Raw genomic sequence first — 26,300 nt, 5'->3', positions numbered from 1 at the left:
AGGGCCTCTTGGGGGTCGTGGCAGGCGCGGCGGGAGTCCTCGGGGGGTCGGTCCGAGAACAGCAAGGGCGGCCTTGCTGGGTGAGGGGGGTGGCGAGAAGCTGGGACTGGGTCTTGGTGGGGACAGTCTGGGCTCAGGCCTGCGGGAACAGAGTCCATGAGGACAGGGGACACTTCCCCTCTGGGAATGGGGTGGGGGGAGGGGGCCGGGTGAGACCCCCCCCAGGGAGGGGCTGGCACCTGAGGAGGGCGGTCAGGACGCCTGAACAAGCGGAGACCCGGGGGTCAGGGGCGCACGTCCAAGTAGGTATGTGGTGGATGCGGAACAGAGGCGGAGAAGGGTGACTGTTTATAAACATTTGTAATTTTATTTAAAAAAAAAAAAAAATCACAACCATGAACATTGTTACAGTTAGAGGCCCTCTTGGTTCTCCACAATGATACTGAGCATGCTCACAAGGGGTTCCCATTGTTTAGTCTTAAACAACCATCTTTAAAATAAGAAAAAAAACTCAGCACACTACCATTTAACTTGTTTTAATGTTTCTTCACAAATGGTGAAAAATACTAAAGTACAGACAAGGAATAATCATAATGTTGTGGCCAACATTATAAATATGGAATTATAAATTTAAAACATTTTCTGGTTTAAAAAATAAATCTGGTAGTCAATGCAGCTCTGCGGGTCTCTGCGTCTAGTAGGGCCGGTCTCTGCGCTCCTGACGGTGCTCGCCTCTGCTGGGCAGAAGGGAAGGGGCGGTGGGTTACCACAGTGGTGGAGAGGGGAAGGGGCTGGTGGGTGACATGGCGGTGGGGAGGGGAGGGGAAGGGGGCGGTGGGTGACGACGGGGGGTGGGTGGGGGGTGGGGGTTGGGGGTGGCTGGAGAGGAAGCCCAGCCCCAGCTCAGGGCAGCCGCCCGCCTCCCGCCTGGGGCTGGTGAGACCTGTTCCGGGGGAAGGGGCTGACAGCCCAGGCCCCCCAGCTGGTTCACCCCCACGTACTTATCCATCTTTCCAGGTCCTCCTCGCCCGCCTCGTCGTCCTCCCATCTGTTCCATCAGTGGTCCAGGGGGTCCCCCAGGGCCACCTCGTCTTCCACCACCAAAGCCACCGCGGTCCATGCCCCGGCCGCCACGGAAGCCACCTCTGTCTCCACCACGACCGCCTCTGAACATTCCACCAGGACCACCGCGGTCCATGAGGCCACCTCTTCCTCCCCGCATGCCTCCAGGGCCCCCTCTGCCACGGTCACCGCCTGAGGGGAGAGCGCAGGAGAGACACTCAGTGCCAGGGCAGAATGCTGAGCGCAGAGGCCTCGTGTGGAGAGCAGGGCCCGCGCTTCCCTCACTGCACACCAGGTCACAGTTCAGAACTGACGCTGGGACCGCAGGTGACCCTTTGACAAAGGTTTGAAACGCTCGGGGGTCCACTTACACACTGATTTTCCCACCACCAAATATGAAGTACAGTACTACCCAATCTGCAGTCCGTAGAATCCAAGGATGCTGAACCACAAACATGGAGGCACAGGGCGGATGGTGAAATTTAAGGGGATTTTTTTTAACTGCACAGAGTCAGTGCCCCTGTGTTGTTCAAAGGTCAGGGCTGCACCTGCTGAACCCACCCTGACCCTGGGCAGCTGGTTACCAAGCTCATGGAGCTAATAAGACGTTTAGTGCCAAGAAGCGGGTACCTACCTGGGGGCGGGAAAGGCGGTGGGAGGAAGCCTTCAGGCTTTGGGGCCTTACACTGGTTGCACTCTGTTCTCCAGGCGAAGTTCTGGTTCCCACAGCCCCTGCATAAATAAAATTATATCACAACGGAAATCACCTACCAAACAAGCCACGCCTGAGCAGAAACCACCACAAACACTGAGTCAGGGTCCAACTCCACTCAGAGGATCTGACTACAGAAAATGGCTTTGCAGCCGCAGCCTCAGGCAGCACAGCACAGGACCAGGGTTTGATCCGGCCGAGCGTCTGGACAAGCACGTGCAGGTGGGCCCGAGTCCAGTGGACTGTGTGACCGTCTCCCGAAGGCGCCACAGCAGCTGGTAAGACTGACGGGGCCGCCCACCCCACAGCAGGGTCAGGGTCAGGCTGCTCTGGACAAAGGAAGCCCGCAGGCAGGCCTCTCCGGGATGGGAGCGGGGATTAGTACATACGGGTTGGGGCACTGCCAGTCTCCAGCTCGGTGCTGGACGTTTCCTCCTCCAGACGGGTTCCCCCGGGAACCGCGAGGCCCTCTTGGTGGGAAGCCGCCTCTGTCTCCTCCGCGGCCTCCCATGCGCCCCATGGGTCCTCCAGGACCTCCTGGGCCCCCTGGACCTGCAGTAAGGAAACAGCGAAATCACCTCTTTGGGCACAGCTCTGTGTCCCTGTGGTCTGTCCCTGCAGCTGGAGGACAGGCCTCCTCACACGTGAGGGACCAAAACAGGAGAAACAAAAGGCAGCCCAAGGGCCGACCCCCAGCAGCACGGTTCCCGGGGCGCCCAGCCTCCCTGGCCAGTCGAGCCCTCCTCGTCTTCTGCTGCCAGCACTCAATACTAGTGTTGACTTCACACACCTTTCTGTATCCCTAAGGGGCCGGCTTTCACTCTAGAAACCAAGCTCCTCAGAGACAAGTGCGCCGAGAACGTTCAGAGCAGCAGAGCGGAGCCCAGAGAGCCCCGGTAAATACCTCCTCGGAGCGGCGGCGGCATCCCCCTGCCCTCGCGCGGCGGCATCCCTCCCCGCATGCTGTTCATGGGCGGCTTCTTCCGAGCAAGAGACACTTTAAGTTTGCTCCCTTGGAAATCTTTCCCTAGAAAAAGAGATGAGAACACTCATCACTCCCAAAGTCCAACTCCTACTCCCCTTGAGGGGATCAGGTAAGGTTACACAACTCGTTTTTCACCAACTGCACCCCGTTATCAAACTCAACCATTCCCACTGCATCAGTGTCTTCCCACAATCTTCCCTAAGACTTACAGGCGAGGCCAGAAAAGCCTTAATAGGGTGAGAAGGAGAGCAGGAAGTGGCTGAGAGGAGACAGAACTTGGTGACACTTTCAAGTTGGTTTTGTGAGAAGTGAAATTCCAGAATCAACATCAAAGTCATTATATATATATATATATCCGATGCATGGCTGAGGGGTCTGTGGGGCTTTCTGCACCTCATGACATCTGTTCTTAGAGAAGCAAGTGGATCTGAGTGAGAATGACTGAAAATAAGGGATCTCAACCCCAGGTCAGCGCCGGGCCCTCGTATGGCTGAAGGGAGCAGGGCAAGCCGCCGCCTGGACACCCCCAGCGCTCCTCCAGGAGCAGAGAGAGGGTTTCCTTGCTCCTCTGCCTCCTGAGCCCTCCTTCCTGCACACCCTAAGCTGCACAGAGGGACAGCCTATCTGTCCCTGGTCCCTAGAGCCACATGAAGAGAAAATCATTCTAACAGAATGACATACTCGAGGCACAAGACCTAAGGTGACCCTCGCCACACTTGCTCCCAGACCCTCCGTGTGCCCCGAGGAGGCAGAGCCAGGAGGGCAGGGCGCACCCGCCGACCCAGGGCTCCTACCATCAAACCACTCGACAGCAGCTTTGGCAGTTGCTGGGTCTTCGTAAGACACCGTAGCATCGCCTTTGGGCTTTCCTGTTTCCTTGTCCAAGTAAATATGGATCATGGGTTGTCCAGTCCTCTTGTTCATCTAGGCGTAAAAGAGCATAATCAAGCTATGACCAGAAATACTAGTTTTCAGATACACATTTGTGTGTCTAGTGATACGTGAAAATATGTATAGAGCTTAAAAGAAGTAAATTATACACGTGTACTGATGCCTATGTTTTATAAAGGGCATATAAAGACAGGAAATGTGACAAAATAGTGGTCTGAATGACGGGTTATATAATTAAAAATCTTTAATTTTACAAACTTGATGGTAAACACTACTTTCTTAACTAGGAATAAATCCTACATACCCAAATAGACAATATACTATATAATCCACAAGTAGAAATTTATGATTTACCAACTTTTTATATAGCTGGATCACAAAATCCATTCCAAAACAGCCCATTCATGAAAAAAATAAAAATCTGCAAAACTTTTAAGGAGATAGACTTTACCCAAGGCTTAATAGACAAATACAATGTTAATGGGGGATGGGAGGAAAGCACTCAATATCATAAAAATGTCAATTCTCAAATTCTTATAAATTCAGGAAACACCCTGTTTGTGTGTGTGTGGTTTTTGGCTGCACCACGAGGCATGTAGGCGCTCAGCTCCTCGACCAGGGATCGTACCTTCCCCTCTGCATAGAAGCATGGAGTCCCTAACCACTCGACTACCAGGGAAGTCCCCTAACTGGGGTTTTAAACGTCATAAAATTGGTTTGAAAATGTATACATAGGAGAACAAGAAGTAAAAAGAATGAAACATGAATCTGCCTTACTAGAGATCAAGATTTAGCACAGAATAATTAGCAGAGCTGCTAACATAGGATCACACAAATTAACGAAAAGTATATATGGAGCCAAGAAACAGATCCAGGTATGGTACTTTCTGTGTGACAGCACTATATACCACCAGGGAAAATGCAGACCTTTCAAAAAGATGTTGTGGAATAAAAGGTCTTGCAGATAAAAAACATAAAGATACAACCCAGTAAGGTAATGACTGAAAAAAGTAAGAATTCCTATTCATCAAAAGAAAGTGAGTAAAAAATGTGAGCCTCAGGGAACTCCCTGGTGGTCCAGAGGTGAGCATTCTTTCACTGCCAAGGGCACAGGCCCAGCCCATGGCTGGGGAACGAAGACCCTGCAAGCAGAGTGGTACGCTCTCCCACCCGCCCTTTCAGAACTAGCCACAAACTGGAAGACTTGTATTTGCAACAAAGACAAAGACAAGCATTCAGACAATATAAAGAACCACATATAAATCAACAAATGACAGACAACCCGATGAAAAGTGTGTGTAAGACACAAACAGGCATTTCAGAGAAGACAGGATGCCGTTATAACATTATTAACCATCAAGGAAAAGCAAACTACATTTCCACTTTCTTCTACCAAGTTTAAAACAAACACACACACACGTGGTTCCTGGTGAGGCTGTGGTGGACGTGCCGTGAAGAGTCTATACTGGTCGGCCAGATACACACCTTAGGAAGCAGCAGTCCTACACCTGGGTATAGTCAGTTCTCATTATTCGTGGATTCAAGTATTTGTCACTCCAGAATCAATACTTGTGGCACTTTCTGTGGTTATTTGTGGCAATAAACAGAAAGTGAAAAACGTGTGGCCGGATGCACATGTTCCCTGCAGAGGAAGACAATGTCTTCCCTCCCGTTACAGCTCTCCTAGAATGACCAGAGGCTGGAAGCTGGGAGGTCGGGGGCAGTGTTCTGTAACAAGTTCTGGCTCTGGGACTAGTTGGACAACTCTGAATACCAACTCAGGCAAGTCACACTTTTGAACCTTTTTCTTTGTAAAACGAGTAGGATTAATCAGGATGAACTGTGAATTTGTGATTATAATCTACGTGAGATGTGTGTACACAGTTCTGGGGCGATGGCTCGGCATTTACTAATCCAGTGTCTGTAGCAACTTTACAGAACTTACCACCACAAATAAATACAGGATGCCCAAACTTTGAGATTTTGACCTAGGGACCTTCCTCAACCCTTCTCAAAATTCCAGTTTTTCTTAGTTTTCCTCATCTAATTGGTAACCATCACAGTAGCTCAGACCAAACTTTCTAGCCACTCCAGGCTCAAGACTGCCAGGCAAGTTCCTGTCTCACTATTCCTGCTGTTATTCTGAAATTATTCCCCACTTGGACTGGCTCTGTTCCTCATTTTATCCCTTTCCTATTTTGCTGTATTTATTTTCCTCCTTAAGAATTATGATCACTGGACAGAGCACAACTGTATTCTTCTTTACAACACGTTCTAGACTATACATAAACTTTGAGGGCTCTCATCTGTTTGTTCCCAGTGTATGTCCAGAATGGTCTTGCCTTACAGTAGTGTTTTAATATTCTTCAAAATTACGTGAAACAAAATATTATTGAGGTACATCTATAAAGAAAGGGAATGATAAAATTCAGGATTCGAGTGGGGAGAAGGGACAAAACCAGTAAAGGAAGACATATACCAGGCACCTCAAAGGTACTCATAAAGCCCTACTGCCTAAGCTGGGATATGTACACATAAATGTTATTTTTAAAAACATTATAGTCTGTATTTCCTCCCCCCAAAAAGTTCATGTAAATATTCTTACAATTAACTTTATAATTATAAAAGTGACCCTGGGTTATCAAATATGCTTAAACCATGTTTAGGATTTCTTTTCTATAGAACAGTATTTTTCGCTTTCTGCTTTTTGTATTTTAAGGAGCAAACCACATATGGACAGTCCAGAAGGAAAAAAATCAAGCCACTTCAGAAACTCTCCAAGTCAGTTCTCTTCAAAATGCCCTGTGGTTACAGGTCTGCCAGCCCACAAGGTCATGCTCTTACTCACCTTAACGACTCCACACTGCTTAAAGAAGTCCACCAGGTCATCGAGAGTCACACTGTCGTTCAGGCCTTGCACATAAATGGCACTGTTGTCAGAGTCTTCATCTGGATCTACAGGTGGGCCTTCCCGAGGAAAGGAGAGGCAGTTACTGTCATGTGTCCATCGGGGCTGATTAACTAACGGTCACTACCACCTGCTAGCATCCATCACAAAGCCAAGAGGACCACCAACCTCACTAAGGAGAAGGAGACGGAACTTTTGGTCTATTCTTGTTTACTCAAGATAAAGGAAGCCCTAAAATGCTCTTGACAGCGAGAGTATTCCACTCATCTACCTGGCTGCTGAACTCCCAACACACACTCACTTCTGGGCTATTCAATTACAAAGCACAACATAAATTCCAGGGATTCAAAATTACCTAAATCAAGGTCTGGTCCTTCATCCATGGGTCCTGCCAACCAGGAAAGATCATACAAAATATTATTAGTGCACGTCTTGCAAGCTACAAACCTTACAAACACACATAGCTATCTACTATACCACCGTTTGATGGGGCTTCATTAAATTCAAAATGACCCGCACTGCTAAAATGGAGCAGTGCCCCTTTAACATCTGTGACAGGTTTGCTAGGGTTTGCTTTTCCTTTGCTCAGAGTTTGCTTTTAAACCATTAACCAAATACACTCTCAGTGCTTACGTGCCAAATTAGTGTTAAATTTAAGTCAATTTTTTTTCCTCCAAATAAACCAAATTTTAAAAATGTACTCTCCCCCATATTACAGAAGCAGTTGCTCAATACTCCAAGTCACCCTTTGTTTTGTAACCGTGGGTTAACCTTATTACCCCTAAGACAGTGCCGGCAGTACCCATTAGTCTCTTTTGTAGAGATCATTTTTAAACCACTTATCAAACTAATAAAAAATTATAGTTTTCTAAAAACTGACTGTATTTTTTTTTTTAAACACTATCCATGGTAATACTCAAAAACTTACCACCAGGCTTATTGAAGCCACCTCGCTCTCCAGCGCTGCTGGGGGGATAAACGAAGAAATGAAGGCCTTTCCCTTTAAAAGCCAGTACCGCTCTGAGCCTTGGGGGGGCTCGTGGGGAAGAAGGGCACTGGCTAAACACATCTCCAAACAATGCATCTCTCTCATCTTGTCACTATGCCTTTCTTCAGGGCAGCTTGCTCAAATTTCCTTTATATACAACCTTGCTTGTCTGATTGTACACACCAGTGTGGTTGATTCCTTTCATTTCAGGGGCTGGTATTAATAGTGCAATACTTGGCAAATTGGGGGAAAAATACATCCCAAACACCCACCCCATCAGTTGAAAAACAGGGAGAGCTTGTGTGGAGAGGAGCAGCAAGCCAGGTAACTGCTGTGATGAACCTTTTCATGTTCATAAAGGTGCACCCTCAACCTCTCCCAGGGGAGAGCCAAGTGAGGCCCTGGGCTTCTTAACAATCACAGTTTATAAAAAGCAGGAGACACCACAGTAGAGGCCTACGACAGACACCAGAGGACGCTTCCAGCCGGTCTTCAGCATAAAGCCACACATTGCAGGGCACTAATGGGTTTAACAATCGCTGTGAAAGGAGAATTTACAACAAACACCAAGGCTCCACAGACTGGGGGTGCAACTTTATAGACAAGTCAATTGAGATCAAGACAATGACAGCATAAATCACTGCCTTATGTATTTTGAAAGGGGAAGAATAAGAATTGGGCCTTTTAGGTTTTCTCTTAAATAAAAGGCAGCTCCTCAGTGGGAGGCCTCGCGCTTTTCTAACCAGTATTGCACCTTTAATACCTGAATATACAATTTCAAGCTGTTGCATGCAGCTTTGCTTCCTTTTTAAAAGTACACACCATAAAATGTTCTCTCTCTTTAAACACAAAAGTTTACACTTTAATGTTACACAATTCTAGAGTATTGTACCTCCTCTGGTTCATTACCAAACAACAAGTACGCAGTTACCCAAGTTACAGAAGGTTCCATTTATACAATGAATACATTTTGTTAAAAATATTCTATGTATATTTTTCCTCTCCATATGGACACCGTGTCTAGTCCCACTTTTCATTATGCTGCCGGCTGAGTACTGAGTACGGGTACTTTTTAAGTATTGAAGTGTATACAAGGCTCTCACTTTGTAACCTGTAGCATATAAATGCGACAAAGCATGTTAAAAAGTTTCCACGTTTAACAGCCAATGAAAATATCAAAATACTGAGGCAATGAAAAAGGGCATGTTAACAACATTGAGTGCCTTACCTGCAGAAGACACTGAAAACCATCACCACACCACAATAAAAAAAGAGGGGCGGGGGAGGCTCTTGTATTGTCCCCACAGGGTCCCGCAGACCGCGTCACAGTCTGCTGAGAAGCCTGTGGGGAGAGCCACGGTGTTTCCTATGGCTTCAGCAGAGACTTCTCACTGGGAAAGAGGGAACACCCTCTACTAGCAAAATCTAGCAAAATTAGTAGAATTATTACTTCTGGAGAATTGAAATGAATAAACTTAAAATTGGTTTTGCAATTGAAAAATACTAAGGAGTCTAAATGATTGGAGACGTGATGATAGTGATTTCAAGTGTCTACATCTATTTAAAACATCAGTAAAGAAGTGAAACCTTTATAATGGAATGATATTCTCCAAATCAGAAGACTGATTCTACTTTATACCAAATTACTCATACATTTTTGCATCTTATAAAATGACTTTCTTCCAATAAAGATTTCACTGAAGACTTAAGTTATGCAGAATATGCAAAGCAATATTTTAAACTAGTATTGTTCAGCAGTAAACAGATTCGTTAATATAAAATTTAAAAATCAATTATATATTTAATCTTGAAGTACACTTCTAAAGAAATTCTATTCGGTTTTTCCTTGAACCAACAGTGGCACCAAATCCAATTTATACCTATACCAACATTCTGCATAACTTTTATTTTTACTAGTTTATACAGGGACAGAACACACACAGAACTAAGCCTTCTGGATTATGTTAACCAACATTTCACCTCACCTTCATCAAAGCAGAGACACCAGAAAGGGAAAAGGATGTGGGAGGAGGGAGGGAAAGGGTGGGGTAGCAGATTCATGTTACTCCTCTAAACAAAGTTTTCTAAACCAGGTTGTGCCATCCATCAAAATGGTCAAACCGATTTAGACTTCTCAGAATCTCCACTGGGGAGAGTGCTTCTACAATTATATACATTACTCTGCACAACGCTACCAGACTTCTCTGTACACCAGGTGCACCTCAGGCCATAGTTCAAGGGTTATGGGACCAAGATCTTCATCATTATGTTCAATAGTTCCAAGTATAAACAGAAGTTGGGGACAAACATTGTGGAAAACAGCTGCATTCCTTTTCTGCAGTATATACACCAGGTATTTCAAGACAATCATTCAGAAGCAATTAGTCAAACACCTAGGGTTGTTAGAAGGGTTGTGTGTGTTCCATCCCAAATCTATTACCCAGGAGGCCTTTGGCCTCTGGAAACCAGGAAGGGGACTGAAAGCTCTAGTTTCAAAACCACTCTTTGTTCTCCCCACCCAACCCAGTTGACTGGCACTGAAAAAAGCGAACTGCCTCTACAGATATGCCACAGAGACAGCATTTCCATGTCTGCAAGATGGCCTGGGCTCATCAGACTACCCATGGAAATGCAGAAATAAATTTCCCATGTCTTTCAGTCCCTTCTTTCCATTGAAAATCCTATGGATGAAACAAAATTAGGTAAAAGGAGAAAAGGTTTGCTCTTACCCCATTCCACCGCGTCCTCCTCCCCGCCCACCTCTGCTCATGCCTCCACGATCAAATCCCCCTCTTCCCCTGCCCCGGTTATCAGGGCCACTCATGCTCCGGTTCTCTCCTGGTCCGGAAAATCCTCCAGACTCCTGCCCATAAACACCCATGCTACTGGGGTGGTCCTGTCGGAATGAACCTGAGGAAAGAGTCACATCTGTAAGCCATGGATCAGCATTTACACCACTGCTGTTGTACTTTCTCCTGGAATCATAGAATTCTCAACTGCAAGGCACTAACCGAGGTCCCATCTTCTTTACATCTGATTAAGTCCCCCTATCAGTAAGCTTTTTATGAAGTTCAACAAAAAAGGCTGAAGTAATCTCATATAGTTTGCCTAGGAAAAAACCACTCTCAAACAAAAATAGGACTCTGACCAACAGTTCACAGGGTTCTGTATCCCAAGATGCCTTAAAAAACTGTTCTTTAAACCACAGTGAAAACAAAAATGGGTCAGGTTTCTTGGGGGTTGCTAAGGGGTAGTCTCCATCAAGAAGCACTGCCCATTGTCATGATGAGACACACTCATGGGTGTGATTTAAAGACAACAATCCAGGCAAAGACTAAATTGTGAAGACAACTTTTTGAATTTTTGGTTACTTTTCCACGTAACAACATTCCACAAAAATTTTTGTCTTATGAATGTGAACAAAAAAACAAAATAAAAATACAGTATCTTTTTAACTATAAAAACTGCAAGAATCTTCAATAGCTACCTGCTCACGCTCTCTTAATGAACTGGGGTGGGCAGGCCATAAGAAAAGCTGGCTTCATTCACTGCATATAACCTCCCCAGAGAGCAGGGCTGGCAGTCTGAAACTTTTTCTCTGGTCAGTTACAAACTCTCTTTTCTCCTAAGGCATACTAACAACAATTAAACTGGAGAAAAGCCAGGATTATTAGCCAGGATATGATACCCTCAAGATGCATCCTGGAGTTCAAAAGCACACAGTGGTCAAGAGTGTTTCCCCGTTTCAGAAACTCTAAACACAACCATTCTTATTTGGTTTTCTCTCTTAGCAACTCACTCTGCTGCCCGTAGCTGCTGCTCTGTTGACTATATTGACTTGGAGCCTGGCTGTAGGATCCAGTCTGGGGGGGGTAACTAGTGGGTGGCTGCTGCCCATAGCTGCTTTGTTGACCATAGCTACTCTGCTGTCCATAGCTGCTCGGCTGCCCGTAGGTGTTCTGCTGGGAGTAACTGCTCTGATCATAACTAGTCGGCTGCGTAGAGGAGTAGCTGAGAAAAAAACAAAACAAAACAGTTTGTTAGGAGAGGCTTGTTATTTTAGGTCCCCCAAGTGTAAGAGACATTCCCAGCATGTGACATAGAAACCCTTAAAACTGTAGTTACTTTTTACATATTAACATGCTGAACTTAAAATGAGCAAAGTATTTTTGTATCTAGAATCAAGTTCTGAATAGGAGAGGGTATTACACAAAACACACACACACACACACACACACACACACACACGATGAACCCATCTATAAAATGTACAACCTTAAGACTCCCCCCCCCCCACCTTTACTAAAACAGGGCTTCCCAGGTGGTGCAGTAGTGGAGGGTTAGGAGGCTCCACCTGCCAATACAGGAGACACAGGTTCAATCCCTGGGTCAGGAGGATCCCCTGCAGAAGAAATGGCAATCTACTCTTGCACTCTTGCCTGGGAAATCCTATGGACAGAGGAGTCTGGCAGGCTGCAGTCCATGGGGTCGCAAAGAGTCGACACGACTGAGCACACACACACGCAGGCACACGTGCTCATCAGAACAATAGTTATTCTCAACCAAACTCAAGGCACGTTTGGGAGCCTAGGTGCTTCCTGTATTAAGGGAAGACTGTGCTCCCAGGGAAGACAGACCCAGGAAAAGGCACTGAGAAAAGCGAGGCAGCTCAGTATGGTGTTCAGTTCTAAGGCTGCCTGCCAACATAATTCCCTGGAGTGATGACTTGTTTTCTGAAGGTACAAGGCTACTTGATGTGTGTTTGTGTGGCCACTTTTCTCTTGAGGGTAAGTTTCAAGTTGCTTTGGTATATATATATAGTTCCAAACTTCCAGACATGCCTGATCGTCTATGAATCTGGGCATTAATAAGGAAAAGATGAACAAGGAAACATCAGAATCAAGGTACTGTATGAAACATGAATATCAGACTTATATTCACCTTCACAGATGTCAACTAAAGGGAAGGGAAACTAACCAAAGATACTCTTACACAGAAATAAAGCTTGAAATATTAAACTTTAGATGAACCATGATAATGAAAAACAACACAAGGCACAGTACAATTTTAATTCTAACTACAATCATTTTAAGTGTCTGCACCTCCCTCACCACAGCTGTAGAATGTGTCCAACTCTCTGCAACCCCATGGACTGTAGCCCACCAGGCTTCTCTGTTCATGGGATTCTCCAGGCAAGAATACTGAAGTAGGCTGCCATGCCCTTCTTCAGGGGATCTTCCAGACCCAGAGATCAAACCTGGGTCTCCTGCATTGCAGGCATATTCTTTACTGTTTGAGACACCAGAGAAGCCCCTGGGAAGCTGTTAGGACTCAAAAGCCTCTCTTCACACCAAGTACATCTGTTCAACTTGCCAGATTCAGTGCTCTCAACATGACAGGTGTGGGTGGGCCCTTGGGAAGAAATGCTCGAACCCTGCCCACTTCTGCTCCAAGCTGTACAGAGACACTTACCATCAGCTGTGCTTGCTTATACATAAGCCAATGAAATGAATACAAAAAGGGGAAATATTAATTCTATCAAAACCAAGTTAACACTCAAGGACACAATTCAGACAGTTCATTTGAAAACTTGCATCAAAAAAATAAATCTGAGACAACCTGTGGTTTTTCCTCTACTTTAAAGAAACCAAAACTGGACACTGTAGTTGCTGGTGTGGCTAATTAAGACAAAATGCAGAACAATAAACTCGTAAGTCAAAAAGAAAGGCTTTAGCTTAGCCATTAAGACTGGGGCAAGAATGGACCTTTAAGTTAAACGTTAAATGATTAAGGTAAACTTTCTTTTTGAAAAAATAATGCCCTGCAACTTGATCCGTCTCAACTGCACCTGGAAAATGTGACTTCCATGGTTCTGTTTATCTGCTTTCATGCCACTGTTTCTCATCTGAATAAATTAAAAAAAAAAAAACAAAAAAAACAGTGGTAAAAATGTACTGATATTTAGACGTGTTTTTGACTGAGGTTTTAATGTAGAATATGTGGTCAGGCTTATCCCTGGAAGAGTCAGGTAACACAGTTCACCTGAGGAAGCAAAAGCAAGCTTCCTTGCCTGAAAAAAATCTGCTCTATTATTCCACTAGCTCACTGGCCACAAGAACAAGCAAGAGAAGACTGACCTGGTAGGAGGATAGGATGGTGGTGCTGAGACCGGCTGCATGGGGTAGCTCCCAGGCACCTGGGGATAACTGTAGTTACTCTGTCCATATCCTAGGCTGGGCTGGTTGTAACCCCCTGTGCTAGATTGAGGTTGACTAGTCTCAGCGGGTTTGTTACCATCCTGCGGTCTAAAAGGAGAAATAAAAAAGTGAGACTTTTCTCTTAACACCAAACTCTTGAGTAAGAACTCTATAATCTATGAGCAATAAACAATGTTAGGATTGAGCCTGGAAATAAATACAGTTGTAAAGTGAACTCCATCAAAACCCAATGTTGGTCCAACGGTCTCTGCTGGAAGAGAACACTAAAGATGGAAGAGTCTTAATGACATCCACGGAAGAGACATCAACACGCTCCTTTCGTTTCACATCAGCAGCTATACAAGCAATTACAATACTCTGTGCTGCCCATTTAACAGATCTGGGATGGGAAGTGGTTTGTTCAGGAAGAAAATGCCTTTTCTCAATAAGGACTATTAAAGACAAACAAGAAACTTTAACAATAATGCAAATTCTGGGTTAAAGTAACATTTACATAAGTCTATGGCATCCTCTCATGCTTAAAATGAACTGGGAAGTATCCTTGTGAAGTGATGAAAACCAATCTTAATCCTAAGGGGAAAAAAACCAAAGAGGTTTTTATTACCCCTTAACCCCAAAGTCTGTAACAGGGTTGTAGCAGAGTTGAGTGTGCACTATTTTAAGCAAAGCCCAAGAATCAGCAGGCAGACCAGGGAGGATGTGGAAGTACTGCTTTCTCCAAAGAGCTGCAACAGTTCACAAGCTCCCTCTCTCTGAGGGAACTGACTAGCTATGACTGATCAGGAGACAGATGACTGTTATAAAGTGTGAGGGATTGAAAAATTAAGAAACCAAAAAGGATTACTTATTCAAAGACTAACATAGACCTGCCCCCACCCACCCCCGCCCGCCATGGACTGGATACACTGTTGCAATGGAGCATCAAATGGGACCTCAAACATCTGAGGACATTCTAAGTCAACTGAATTGGGACACTGGCGGAACCCACTTAACACTAGCCACTGAAGACTGTCTAAAAGATGTAAACTACTCAGTAGCTCTGATTACTCACTGTGCATTTTAGAAGTACTCTCACGAGTGTTTGCCAGAGCTAATTTCTTACCTCTACAGCAGACAAAAAAGTCTAGGTTACAAGTTGATCTCGTGTTTACTCCCTAAAGTCTTCTTTCAAACCAGAATTCAGTGTTCCTTCCAGACTGTATGCAGAAGCCACCTAAGTGCACTGTCTAAAGCAAAGACCTGAAATCTTCTGTTAAGTAATAATTAATATTGTTTACTTGCTTATCAGTCACGGAGTACGAACTGTTTGCCCAAATATTCACCCGTAACAGGGTACCCAGTTAAGAATTCATACTTGCCTGTGGTACTTAGATTACCAAGCCAGTACACAATACAGAAAACCACATCACCAATGTCTGACTTTTGGATATGGACACAGCCTTTACTGACAACTGAATCATGGGACTGTTTCTTAAAATACATGATTCTACAACCGACCCGCCCCCAACTGAGAACTACAGTGTTTTTCCCAAAGAGAAAGCTATTACCCATTTACAGGGTCAATAAAACCAAAGGTAAAGCATCAAACTCTAAGTCCATCAGTTGTTCTGTTGTGAGGAAACCACACTCTATTTTCATCTGGGTTTAGCAAAGTAAATACAATACCTCCTCGTATCAAAATGCCCATTCTACTGAAACCAAACAACCCACTCAGTGACATTCCTTATTTTGGCCCCTGGATGGCACCACTGATCTACTTAATGATGGGTAACATTTCTGGTGTGACTGTGCTGGGTGAAGAACAGTTAACACCCAAGCAGATCTAAGTAAGCTTTGCAAAGGAACCAACTCAGGGTGCTCTCAAGGGGGTGGCTGAGCCCTCTTCTGAACGCCCAAGGCTGCAGCGTAGAAGCAGGTGAGGGGGCCCAAGGCTGCAGCGGTAGGAGCAGGCGAGGGGGCCCAAGGCTGCAGTGTAGAAGCAGGCGAGGGGGCCCAAGGCTGTGGCGGTAGGAGCAGGCGAGGGGCCTTACCTTGCAGGCGCGGTGGCTGCTGGCTGCTGTCCATATGCCGGGTAAGCGGGCTGAGTGCCATATGCAGACTGAGCTGCATAGGAGGCCTGGGTGGTAGTAACCGTAGCAGTGGTGGTGTCATAAGCACCAGTGCCGTACCCCTGGACAGGCTGACTATATGCCTGGGGGGCAGTTGGAGTAGAATATCCTGGAACAAAGGAGAGCTACGTCAGATTTCTGGCTCCTCAGAGATCTGCCTGGACACTCATTAACAGAACAAATTATAAATCACTTCCAAACATTACGATATTTGGCCCCTTTAAATATCTCCCCTTCAGTAAAAGTAGCAACAAACCAGTATTTAAAGCCTAAGTTCTCTGAAAACACTCAGTTTTCAGCAAAGCACCGTCTCTTTTGCTCTAAACCACACCAAACAGAAAGGAAGAGAGAAATGCTGATATAGAAAAAAGGGCTCCCTTTGCCCCCTCCTTTAAGGGATTCAATAGGGGACACAAATTCTACACTGGCTTTGCAAGCAGGCCTTCTTAAACAAGTTTTTCAACTAACTACTTAAGTATCCCCCAAATCTCTAAAACAGGAATAAAATGCCCCAGAAAGGGAGGTAAAAGACATATATTAAAGTAGCTGCAAAATAAGGATCCAGGTACAAGTTTAGCATTAAAACCTATCATTTGGAATTATTTGCTTTCAGCTCCAAGCATCATGGGCAGTTCAAGTTTAAGGAAACTGGAAATTGTGGAGAAGATGTGTTTAATTTTCAGTGAGATGTTAACAACTGATTAAACACTCTTTAAGAACCACTAATTTTGTTTTGGGTAATAAATTACTAAGAAAATGCCAGTTACCAGCATTACATTAGTAATAAAGACATACTACAAATTATATCTGCTTACGTACATATGACCAACAAAGGTTTTCCTCTTTGACTTTTTTGATAAATTATCTTAATACTCCCAAAACACACTGAAAGTTAATGTTACATTTTACATAAACCATTTGAGATGCTAGGAGTCACCAAGTCACCCACCCCACTTCTCTCTTATTTACCTACTGTGAGCAAATGAGCATTTTCCCTGCTAAGCAATGCTGGAGGTGGGCTTCACAGCCTCCCTGCCGTGTCCCTGACCAAGTGTTACACACCTGTCCTTGTGGGTGTGCAGAGACCAAGCTTGGGTCTCTCCCTAGTTCCTGCCTTTGCCACACCAGGCGGGGTCCACACCCTTTCTTTTCCTTTTTGCCGCACTGTGCAGGTTGCAGGATCCTTAGTTCCCCAACCAGAGAGTGAACCCAAGCCCCAGGAGTGAAAGCCCCAAGTTCTAACCACTGGACCACCAGGGAATTTCTGGGGTCCATGCCCTTCCATCTGGAATTTGGGCTTGGAACATGACAACCCCCGAACCTGCAGTTCCTAACTTGAGTCCCTTTCCTAGAAGAGGTGTCATGATCTTTCCTGATGCTTGCTTGGCTTTCCTTATTCCTATTCAACAAGCAGTCAGCCATGCAACAGAGTCAAATCTAGTACTCAGCATTTATGTCCATCAAAGAAAAATCCAAATCTCAATAAAGCAAAAAAGTTTCAGTACTCATAACAAACCTCAGTTAGAACAGTGTCCTCATTCTACACAGAACTTACTAGCCAAAAAAAAAAAAAAAAAAAAAACCAATTTCCCTCTGTGCAATCTAAAATATCCCCAGTCTGTAGCACAGAATACTTTCTTCTCCTCTTCAAACACTTCAGGGCAATTCTGAAATTAATTATACACAAAAACAGTAACTGCCTTCTCAAATATGTTGGGTTGAAACGTGTATGAAAGCATATTTCACAAAACAGGAGTCCCAAGCACTGGAAGTTTTTTGAGTTGGCATGTTATTCATCTCAACTGTTTATTTAAAATTTCTTTGCAGAATCCTAATGTCAACCATATAAAGCACTCATTTATTTAAATTTAACTGGAATCTAATTCCACCTACCCTATTACTCCTACACAGATTTTTCCCCTCTCCATGACAAGCCATTTTTAAGATTTATAAAGACAACAATTAAAAAAAGCAAAAACTGATAAGGGCAATAACTCATGTCATAAAAACATCCATCAACAGACCCTTGTAGTGCTGAAAATTACGGTAATAGACATTGGATTAATAATCTTTTAATTAATTTGTAATACCCACACAAGCAGCCAAGCAAAATGAGCAAAAATTAATAGAACAAAATGACAATAAAAATGACCAATATAAAAAAGACAACATATCTACCATGTGGTGATGAATTTAAGAAAAAAGAAAGTAAGAAACATCACACAAACCACCAGAATTTTTGTTCAACTTCAATACAATCTAAAGTCTAATATTTCCATTCCAATTAATAAGCTAAGATTTATATAGCTCCTCCTCATGAAGTTTTATTTTAAAATATTCAGGAAAAGAGTCTTTTTACATATTTCTTCCAGTAATTATCCAGTGACTTTCATGTGTAAAGGCAGAATGAAGTGAGGGAAAAAGTGCTCCGTGTGCGCCACAACACCACTACTGCTGGGGCCCCATTTGGTGTGGTTCAGCCTCAATTTATTCACCAGGCTTAATTTTAGTTCCTACACTCCCAAAGTTGATGGGAGAATTAGGGGAGATATGACAGGTCTTCCATAAACTACAAAGTGAATACATAGCTCTACAGAACCTAGAAACTGTATTTCCTACAAATGACTTGATCATGTTCTTATAAAATGATTCAGAGACTCCAAAAGCTGTATTTTTTTTAACTTCAAATGACACTTGCTTTTAAAATGAGTTAAAGGTAGCTAAAAACATCTAGTTGTAATAAATCAGTCACGGGGAAGTAAAGTGCAGTATACTGTATTGTATACTTAGAAGTTGTGGAGAGAAGATCTTAAAAGTTCTCATCAAAAGGATGATGTGTGCGTATGTGTTGGGGGGCGCGGGGAAGGATGATGTGTGGTGATTCATGCTGACTGGTGGTGATCAATTCACAATACTCACAAACACTGAGTCATTTTGTTGTACACTTGAAACTAATGTCATATATGTCAATTACATATCATTAAAAATGTAACAGCTTGAATATGTAAAGTTCATCTCATAATTTCAAAATTCTGTGTTAAAAATACAAACTGCAGAATTTCAGTTCCAGGTTTTTCTACAGTTGCCAACACCCACAGAAAGTTTACACACTTCCCATCCTATTCAATGATACGCATTAGGTAGACTAGGAATACATCCCATCAATCCATGACACAGTCACACAATGAATTAAATCATAGGTGAGTTTCTCCCTGCCAACTCTGGTAGACCATATATAACTTGCGGACTGAAGATAGTTTGAAAAGTAATATTCTCTTACAATAATAATGACAAGAGTGGGTGGGTGGGGAAAAGGTAGGGATCCTGAAATGTTACACAGTATTAAAGATAAAAAAGTTATTGTACAATTTTCACACACTCCACTTTCAACCCCAGTATTAGGATATAATTTATTCTAATTCTTAAAGTAGTTCATTTTTTGCTCCCTGAAATGCTGTTACATATATATTTAAAACATACTATGGATTAAAAAAAACATCATTAATACTTAAAAGGAAAATAAAACATGTCTGGACTGGAAACCAACCAACAGACAAACGGAATACATGCAGGATGGCAATCTGTTCCTCTAAACAAATCTAATCATGCAACCTATCCTTGAGGGAACAGGGGGAAATCAGCTGGGAAGTAGTCATCTGAAATACCTCTGAGAAGGTGAACAACTATTATTAAGGCTTGACACAAAATAATGTAAAATAAAACAAAGCAAAATCTTTCCCAAAATCAGATAAAGAAAAAGGACATGGATCTGCAAATGGCACCTGAAGCAATTTTCCATTAGCACCTTGTTGTGTGTGATGTTAAAAAGTTTGAGGGTTAAACAAATGAAAACACCTAAAGGGTTAACATTACAGGGTTAGACAAGATGGAAAGCATTTCCCATGCAAGAATGAGCAGGATAGTCAAACCTGTACTGGTCCCTTCTACTGTGGAAAGCACAAAACAAAAAGTAGAGGGCACACTATCAGATGAAGAAAACAGATCTGAAAATCAGTGCGATTTTTAAGCAGCTCGGTTCAAGAAGGCTCATTCTTACCCAGTATTAGCATTAGCACAATCTTTTATATATTCTCCATTTTGTCGTGAGATTATTTAATACACTGTATAAGATAGATAAAAGAAAAAGTTCTTTTTTCCTTTGGAATTTACCCCACCCACATTCTATTAGAGATCCTTCAAGAAGAATGTAACGAAAAGGAAAAACAAAACAAAAAACCCAGCTCCTCCTAAGAATAAAGGATTCCCAGACGCCAAGGTTATCAACTAGAATATATACCCAAGAGCACAACTAGCAAGTTCCTTAACAAACACCCTAGGTGACGTGACCCCAAAGTCTCGCAGGGTCTTACCAGTGGGAGGCTGTCCGTAAGAAGCTGCATAGGCGGTCTGCCCGTAGGTCGCAGTGGTCTGAGCCTGGGTATAGCTGACATCAGCGGGCTGTCCGTAGGTTCCGTAACTTTGCTGCCCATATGCCTGCTCCAAGAAAAAGAATTCAGAAACTTCATACATGAATCTAGCATTTTAGCAATAAAATGGACTAACTTACTTCTAAGTTCCTAAATTGGAAAACCAAAGTAAAAAAATATGCTTTTTAATAAAAAGATTAAAAAAAAAAAGACGAGATCACAATATCTTGAATGCCTGTTTCCCCTTATCTAATCCACTTGTATTTTCCTAAACTACAAAAAAGTTCCTGAGATAAGTAGGTAAAAATCTCAATTTAATGATACAAGAAATTAACAAGATACCCTCAAATGATGCACAATGAGGGAAAAGATGTATAATTGCTAGCACGCAGTGTAGCAGTTTTAGCAAATAGAAACAAATGCTAGAAAAACAAAATGAAAAGAGAAAAAAAATGAAAATGGGGCTAAAACCTGTCAGACAATTTTGAAAACTGGATTTTCAGCATGGGACAAAGATTTACAAATTATCACACCACTTCAAAGAAAATGAGGAATACTACATATGTCCTTTAGATTAGTAAAGCATGAGTACTGAATTTTGAACTTAGACATCAGTAATACTTAAAACCTGGCAAGGTATGAGCTGTTCCTTCAGATATCAGTAAGATCACATTCTAGATTTGAATGGCCAGTTATGTAAGATCTGCTAGAGACATCACATTCTGCCTGTCCTAGAATCTTTCCACAACAGAGCTATTAGTATTCTTTTATGCCACAGACCATTTCAGAATTTGAGGCAATCTTGAGAACACTAGGTGGCTAATTTCTGGTATCTTTTGGCCTAAATTTTAAAACAGGCTCACGTACTAGAAAGAGCTCAGAAGCCCTATAGTTAGGCAGCCATAAGAGCTGACCCATCACTTACTGTGCAACCACTGGCAAATGGTGTAATATCTATGCACTACAATTTTTTATCTGCAAAATGCCATATTATCACCTTCCTCTGCAAAACTGCTGTACAATTAAGTTAAACAAACACAAAATATGTAAAAGGAACAAGCATGGAGCAAAACCCGTAACTTGAAATAATACTAGAAAGGAAAGGAGAACTAGCAACTCCCAGTTTGAGGATGGTTTCATTACAACGGCACTCCCACTGTGAAAGTTTAAATATCTGCATTTTATGATTTCAAACACATTATACTTTTCCATTACTTAATTTTTGAAAAAGATTCATGCTAGCTATTGTTTTAATGGCTGATGGAAACAGTTTACTTGGGGATGCAGCCACATATAATTATCTTAAAAATTACCTGGGTAGTCTGTGCATATCCTTGAGTGGGCTGGGCGGTGTAAGCACTGTAGCTGTAAGAGAAATTAAATGCAAGAACTGAATACAGACCATCCAAATTCCATTACTAAATTCTCTACAATTAGAGGAGGCTCTGTATTCTAAAAAAGCAACCAATCACACCCAAAGTACACTTGTAAAAATCTGACTTACCCCTGCTGGGCTGCAGCTTGGCTGTATGTACTATAATCTAGAGAAAACAAGAAGAGAATATAGTGTGAAGCCAGAATTTACAAGGAGGAAAGAAAAAGGAGGGAAGGAATTCAGGCAGCAGGAAGATGAATTTTTAAATACCGTACCGAGAGGACCACAGGACAACACAGGTCCAAATGAATATCTCTTCTCTCTCAACACCAAACCAAAAATAAGTCTAAGCCAGTTAAATTCAGAAAATTTGAACAAAGTGCTAGTGAATGAGGTCAAGATCAGCTGATTTGGCAAAGATACTTTGCATGTTCCCATGACTACAAAGCCTCCCTTAACCCACTGGCTGTCATTTCAAATACATGATCATCATCCTAAAACTAACAGGAGACAAGATAAATATAACAGGATCCAAAATTCTACCCTCAGGAGGCATGCAACAATATAACAATGTTTAATACTGGAATGGTTACATCAGTAGCTGCATCTCCTCAAAACCTAGTTCAAAAAAAAAAAAAAAAAAATCACTCCCTTAACAAGTTAGACCACCCATAATTCCCTAGGAAGGCTGAACAGAAATGGCAGAAAATGATGCACGTAATCCTGCAAACCCCATTCTAAAGGGTTTGCTGACCCTATGAGGGGTTACATCTATAATTTTAAAACAACCCACGTTACAAATCCCACTGAAGACCCGAACTGGCGGAGGAGAAAGCATTTAATCTTTTGGTTGAATAGTTTGATTTCCCTGGTGGTCCAGTAGTTAGGAATCTGCCTTCTGGAGCACAGGATATGGGTTCAACCCACGTTACAAATCCCACTGAAGACCCGAACTGGTGGAGGAGAAAGCATTTAATCTTTTGGTTGAATAGTTTGATTTCCCTGGTGGTCCAGTAGTTAGGAATCTGCCTTCTGGAGCACAGGATATGGGTTCGATCCCTGGTCTGGGAACTAAGATCCCACACGCACAGGGTGGCTAAGCCTGTGCACCACAACCAGGGAGAAGTTTGCATGCCGCTATGCAGATTCAATGTGCCGCAACTAAGACCCAGCACAGCCAAATAAATATTCTTTTTTTTTAATCTACAAATGCACAAAAAGGGACTTAAGAAAAAAACCCCTCTGGTCCACTGAGGTGTCTAAAAATAGTGAAAATAGAAAATAAAATTGTTAAGAAGCTTTCGTGGGAGAAGCAAACATTTATATATACTTTTAAAAAATCCTGCCCAATTCTCTGCTCTCCCTAAGAACTACTATCTTATTCTATTAATATGTCAGAAGACAATACCGCCATTAAGGCAGACCAAAGGGTCCTTTCTTTCCAATCAGAAAGTAGTGCCTTATCTGAAAGCAAAAGCTGACAGATCTTCACAGAGGGGTTTTCTAACCTCACTCCAACAGAAGCCTGCTTCACAGTTCACCTGGCCTGCCCCCAGAGCATTCTGCTGAATCCATCTCTTTAACTTGGCTCATTTTTCACCTCTACACATAACTTGACCACTTTCCTTCCTCTACACCCTTAACTCAGAACCCTGAATCATCAACATTATCAGATCAACCACCAAAGGCTATGTATAATGAACAAATCAATTTGTTCAAGACAATCTTAGCTCCATATGTGACATAAAAATTCAAATCACTTCTTTAACGTTTTAGTTAAAAAATAAACACACCAATGAAACACCAAAAATCAAATATTTCAATCTACATTCTACTGAGGCTTCTGTGTGAGGAATGGTTCTATATCACTGAGATGTAAGTTCAATGTTTGCAGGAGAACTTTTACACAACAACAGTTATGTAAAACAAAACTGGCAAAGCTGACAAGGAACAATGAATGATCTCAGATCAATGGGAAACCAGCTGATTTAGCCCCACACCGCTGGGCTAGGGGAGGTGGTAAATGTGTTTCACGAGAACTTATGTTATCTTCCTACAGCATACAAACCTTTATATGGCCTCAAAAATCTACAGTTACACACTGGTTGGATTATTTAGCAGTTATAATTATTTTTTTTAATAACTCCCAAACGTGTAGCTAAAGACTACACTAAAACACAGGACAAGTTGAGAAGAAAGGGGGGGCTATGGGTGGGGGCCTCCAGAGTGCTATGCCAAGTCACTTCAGTCGTGTCAGACTCTTTGTGCCCCTTTGGACTGTAGCCCACCAGGCTCCTCTGTCCATGGGATTCTCCAGGAAAAATTACTGCAGTGGGTTGCCACGTCCTCCTCCTGGGGATATTCCCAACCAAGAGTGCTAGCAACATTCTATTTCTTGGTCTGAATGGTGGTTACTTGGAAGTTTCTTTGCTAAAGGGGACATATACTTTAGGTACTTTTCTAAATATGCCAAATAAGGAGGAAGAAAAGCTAAGAATATTGCCCAATGTGGTGGCTTTTAGAAACTTCAGGCAGTCACGATTCGAACTGTTCAGAGTTAGGAGCTTCAGACTACATCATAAGTTAAAGTCACTTTGGGACAACTCCGTGAGAGCTGTAACATCAGAAACTAAGGGCTCAAAAAGCTCTTCAAAGGTCTAGCCTAACCCGGTCACCTTGAAGGACAGGGCACTGAAGTCCAGACAAGGATTCCCTCAAAGTTCCCCAGGTCAGACCTGCTGTCTACATAAACCACAATTGCAATTCTAATAAAGTATGCAGCGGCCACCAGTACACAGAGCTTGAGCAAAGGAGAACGAGAAACTGGCAGGTCCACACACACACACTTAAATACACACACATGTGTACTCCCCAAACTTTCACGGGGAAGGGAGAGCAGCACTCTCCCTTACAAACTCCTAACACTGCAGGGAAGAGGGAGGAGGAAAGGGCTCTGAGCAAACCATTCCCCACCAGGAGGTGTCCTGGACGGTGGTTGTTTCAGAGTCCTTTCCTCCAGGGGCACTCTGTACCCTGGCACTAACAGCCAGCATCTACCACATGCTTGTGTACAGACCACAAAGCTGGGGAGAGTTCTGAAGACTGTCCTGCCCTTGCTGGATTCTGGACCCTTTTCGGATTAAAACTCGGAAGGACCCAAAGCTTTTCCCATTTCCCCTCTTCTCTAACTGCCTGCAAGGCCGGGAGTCAGGCTGCCTAAGAACCACCCCAGAGGCAAAAATCGCCCCACCCGATCCACAACCGCAGTTAGTGCACGGTCTGCAAACTCTCTTACACACCCCGGGGCGGTAAGGACCACCCCACACACCAAATTACAGATCCCACCCCGGCTTTCTTTCAAAGGCCAGTCCGCGCCTCCTTCCGCTCTGTCAGACCACGAAATAAACAAGCCTCTCTCGGCTTAACCTAAGCGAATAAACGTGCGAGAAGATTACTTAAGCATAATTCAAACGCCGACCGAGGACTTTTGTTTCTCCTAAATCAAAAAGGCCAAGAAATGTCTTTCGGTGGTGGATTCCTAGCCTTGAGAACTGGGTTGGCCTCATTATACAACAGGCCTCCCTCCGCGTTTGATGAAAAATGGCCCTGGGAAGCCGCTTAATTGCTTTTTGTGGCGGAAAGAAGGACTAATAATGGTTTAAAAAAAAAAAAACTTTAAGCAGCAGCTGACTGGGTAGTTGTAAAGCGGAGCGTGGGGTGGGGGCGCTCCGTTTAAAGCCCAGTCGGGCAGAAGTTCGGCTTGGGGGCTGGAACCCGCCGAGGAAGGCAATTCGGCAGCCCTGGACGACGTGCCAGCCGACCCGGCTTTAAGGACGACGGGGCTCCGGCTCATAGGTCGGCGCCCTTCAGCTCACAAGTCCGCGAAGCCTTTTTATGTTTGTTTCCCCCCGCCCCCCCCGGGCTTCTCGGTGAGGCAGAATCGGCCTCGGGCCTAGGCTGCGGCCCTGGGAGTGGGGTTGTGGCGGGTAGAAGTCAGAAAGACAGCGGGCCTGCCGCTTCTCGAGCCGCTACCTGCCGCCCGCCCCACCTCCAGTTTCGGGGTGCCGGGCCCGAGGCCTGGCCAAACTCTCCCGCCCCCACCCCACGCGGGGCCCCGAAGCCTCAGGCCCCGCCCACGTGGCGAGCAGCCCGGATCTCGGGGCCCGACCGCCGCCACACAATGGAGGCCAAAGCAGGCCCCGCGCGCCCCCGCCGCCTCCAGCCCCCCGCGCGCCGGGGGCGCCGGAAGGTTCCAGAGCCGGCCTGCACGGTGGGGGGAGGGGAAGGCGCGGAGGGGGACGCCGGCCATCGAGCTTCTCAGACCGCGGCGGGTACCTCACACCCTTCTCGGGAAAGCCCACTCAGTCGTCCCTGCCATCCCCAAAGACGAGCGGCCCCCAATCTAGGCGTCCCTGCCGTCGGCGGCGCGACCACAGTCCCACCACGCTCACCCGTGGACGCCATTTTCTCTCCTTCCTTCTCGTTCTCTCAACGTCCGTCTCCCTCTCGCTGGTCCTCTAGACGCCGCACTGCGCAGGCGCGAGACCCGCAACCTCGGGCGCTACCATCGGGCTCCCGCCACGGGGGTGGGGGAAGGCGGAATGACCTGCCACTTCTCGTCCTTCG

At 44.2% G+C, this 26,300-nt stretch overlaps 1 protein-coding gene across 8 annotated transcripts; it reads right to left on the bottom strand.

The window, feature by feature from the left end:
• Positions 1 to 341: 341 nt before the first annotated feature.
• Positions 342 to 26,228, bottom strand: EWSR1 (EWS RNA binding protein 1). Of its 8 annotated transcripts, none has more exons than XM_061385244.1 (18): positions 26,126 to 26,228; positions 21,804 to 21,840; positions 21,613 to 21,664; positions 20,243 to 20,369; positions 19,802 to 19,819; positions 15,795 to 15,981; positions 13,684 to 13,851; positions 11,346 to 11,557; positions 10,276 to 10,456; positions 7,487 to 7,524; positions 6,914 to 6,946; positions 6,499 to 6,617; positions 3,554 to 3,683; positions 2,679 to 2,801; positions 2,164 to 2,326; positions 1,697 to 1,794; positions 1,002 to 1,254; positions 342 to 734 (listed from the first exon to the last, which is right to left on the bottom strand). In XM_061385244.1, the coding sequence occupies exons 1-18, from the start codon at positions 26,136 to 26,138 to the stop codon at positions 695 to 697; spliced, it is 1,992 nt and encodes a 663-aa protein (XP_061241228.1). In that variant the 5' UTR covers positions 26,139 to 26,228; the 3' UTR covers positions 342 to 694. The 8 variants fall into 8 exon arrangements, with proteins under 8 accessions (XP_061241228.1, XP_061241231.1, XP_061241229.1 ...); XM_061385247.1 differs by having other exon boundaries at positions 7,487 to 7,521; XM_061385245.1 differs by having other exon boundaries at positions 20,243 to 20,366.
• Positions 26,229 to 26,300: the final 72 nt, after the last annotated feature.

The sequence above is a fragment of the Bos javanicus genome, chromosome 17 (genome assembly GCF_032452875.1).
Source record: "Bos javanicus breed banteng chromosome 17, ARS-OSU_banteng_1.0, whole genome shotgun sequence".
Lineage (NCBI taxonomy): Eukaryota > Metazoa > Chordata > Mammalia > Artiodactyla > Bovidae > Bos > Bos javanicus.
This window is presented reverse-complemented; position numbering and strand designations above follow the sequence as displayed.

What these genes read in the sequence shown, in the direction of transcription:
- EWSR1 (XM_061385244.1), bottom strand. An exon ending in TGGCTTCAATAAGCCTGGTG is followed by an intron (nt 6,947 to 7,486) that starts GTAAGTTTTTGA and finishes CCTGGTTGGCAG; the next exon opens with GACCCATGGATGAAGGACCA. An exon ending in TGCTGTCGAGTGGTTTGATG is followed by an intron (nt 2,802 to 3,553) that starts GTAGGAGCCCTG and finishes CTCTTTTTCTAG; the next exon opens with GGAAAGATTTCCAAGGGAGC.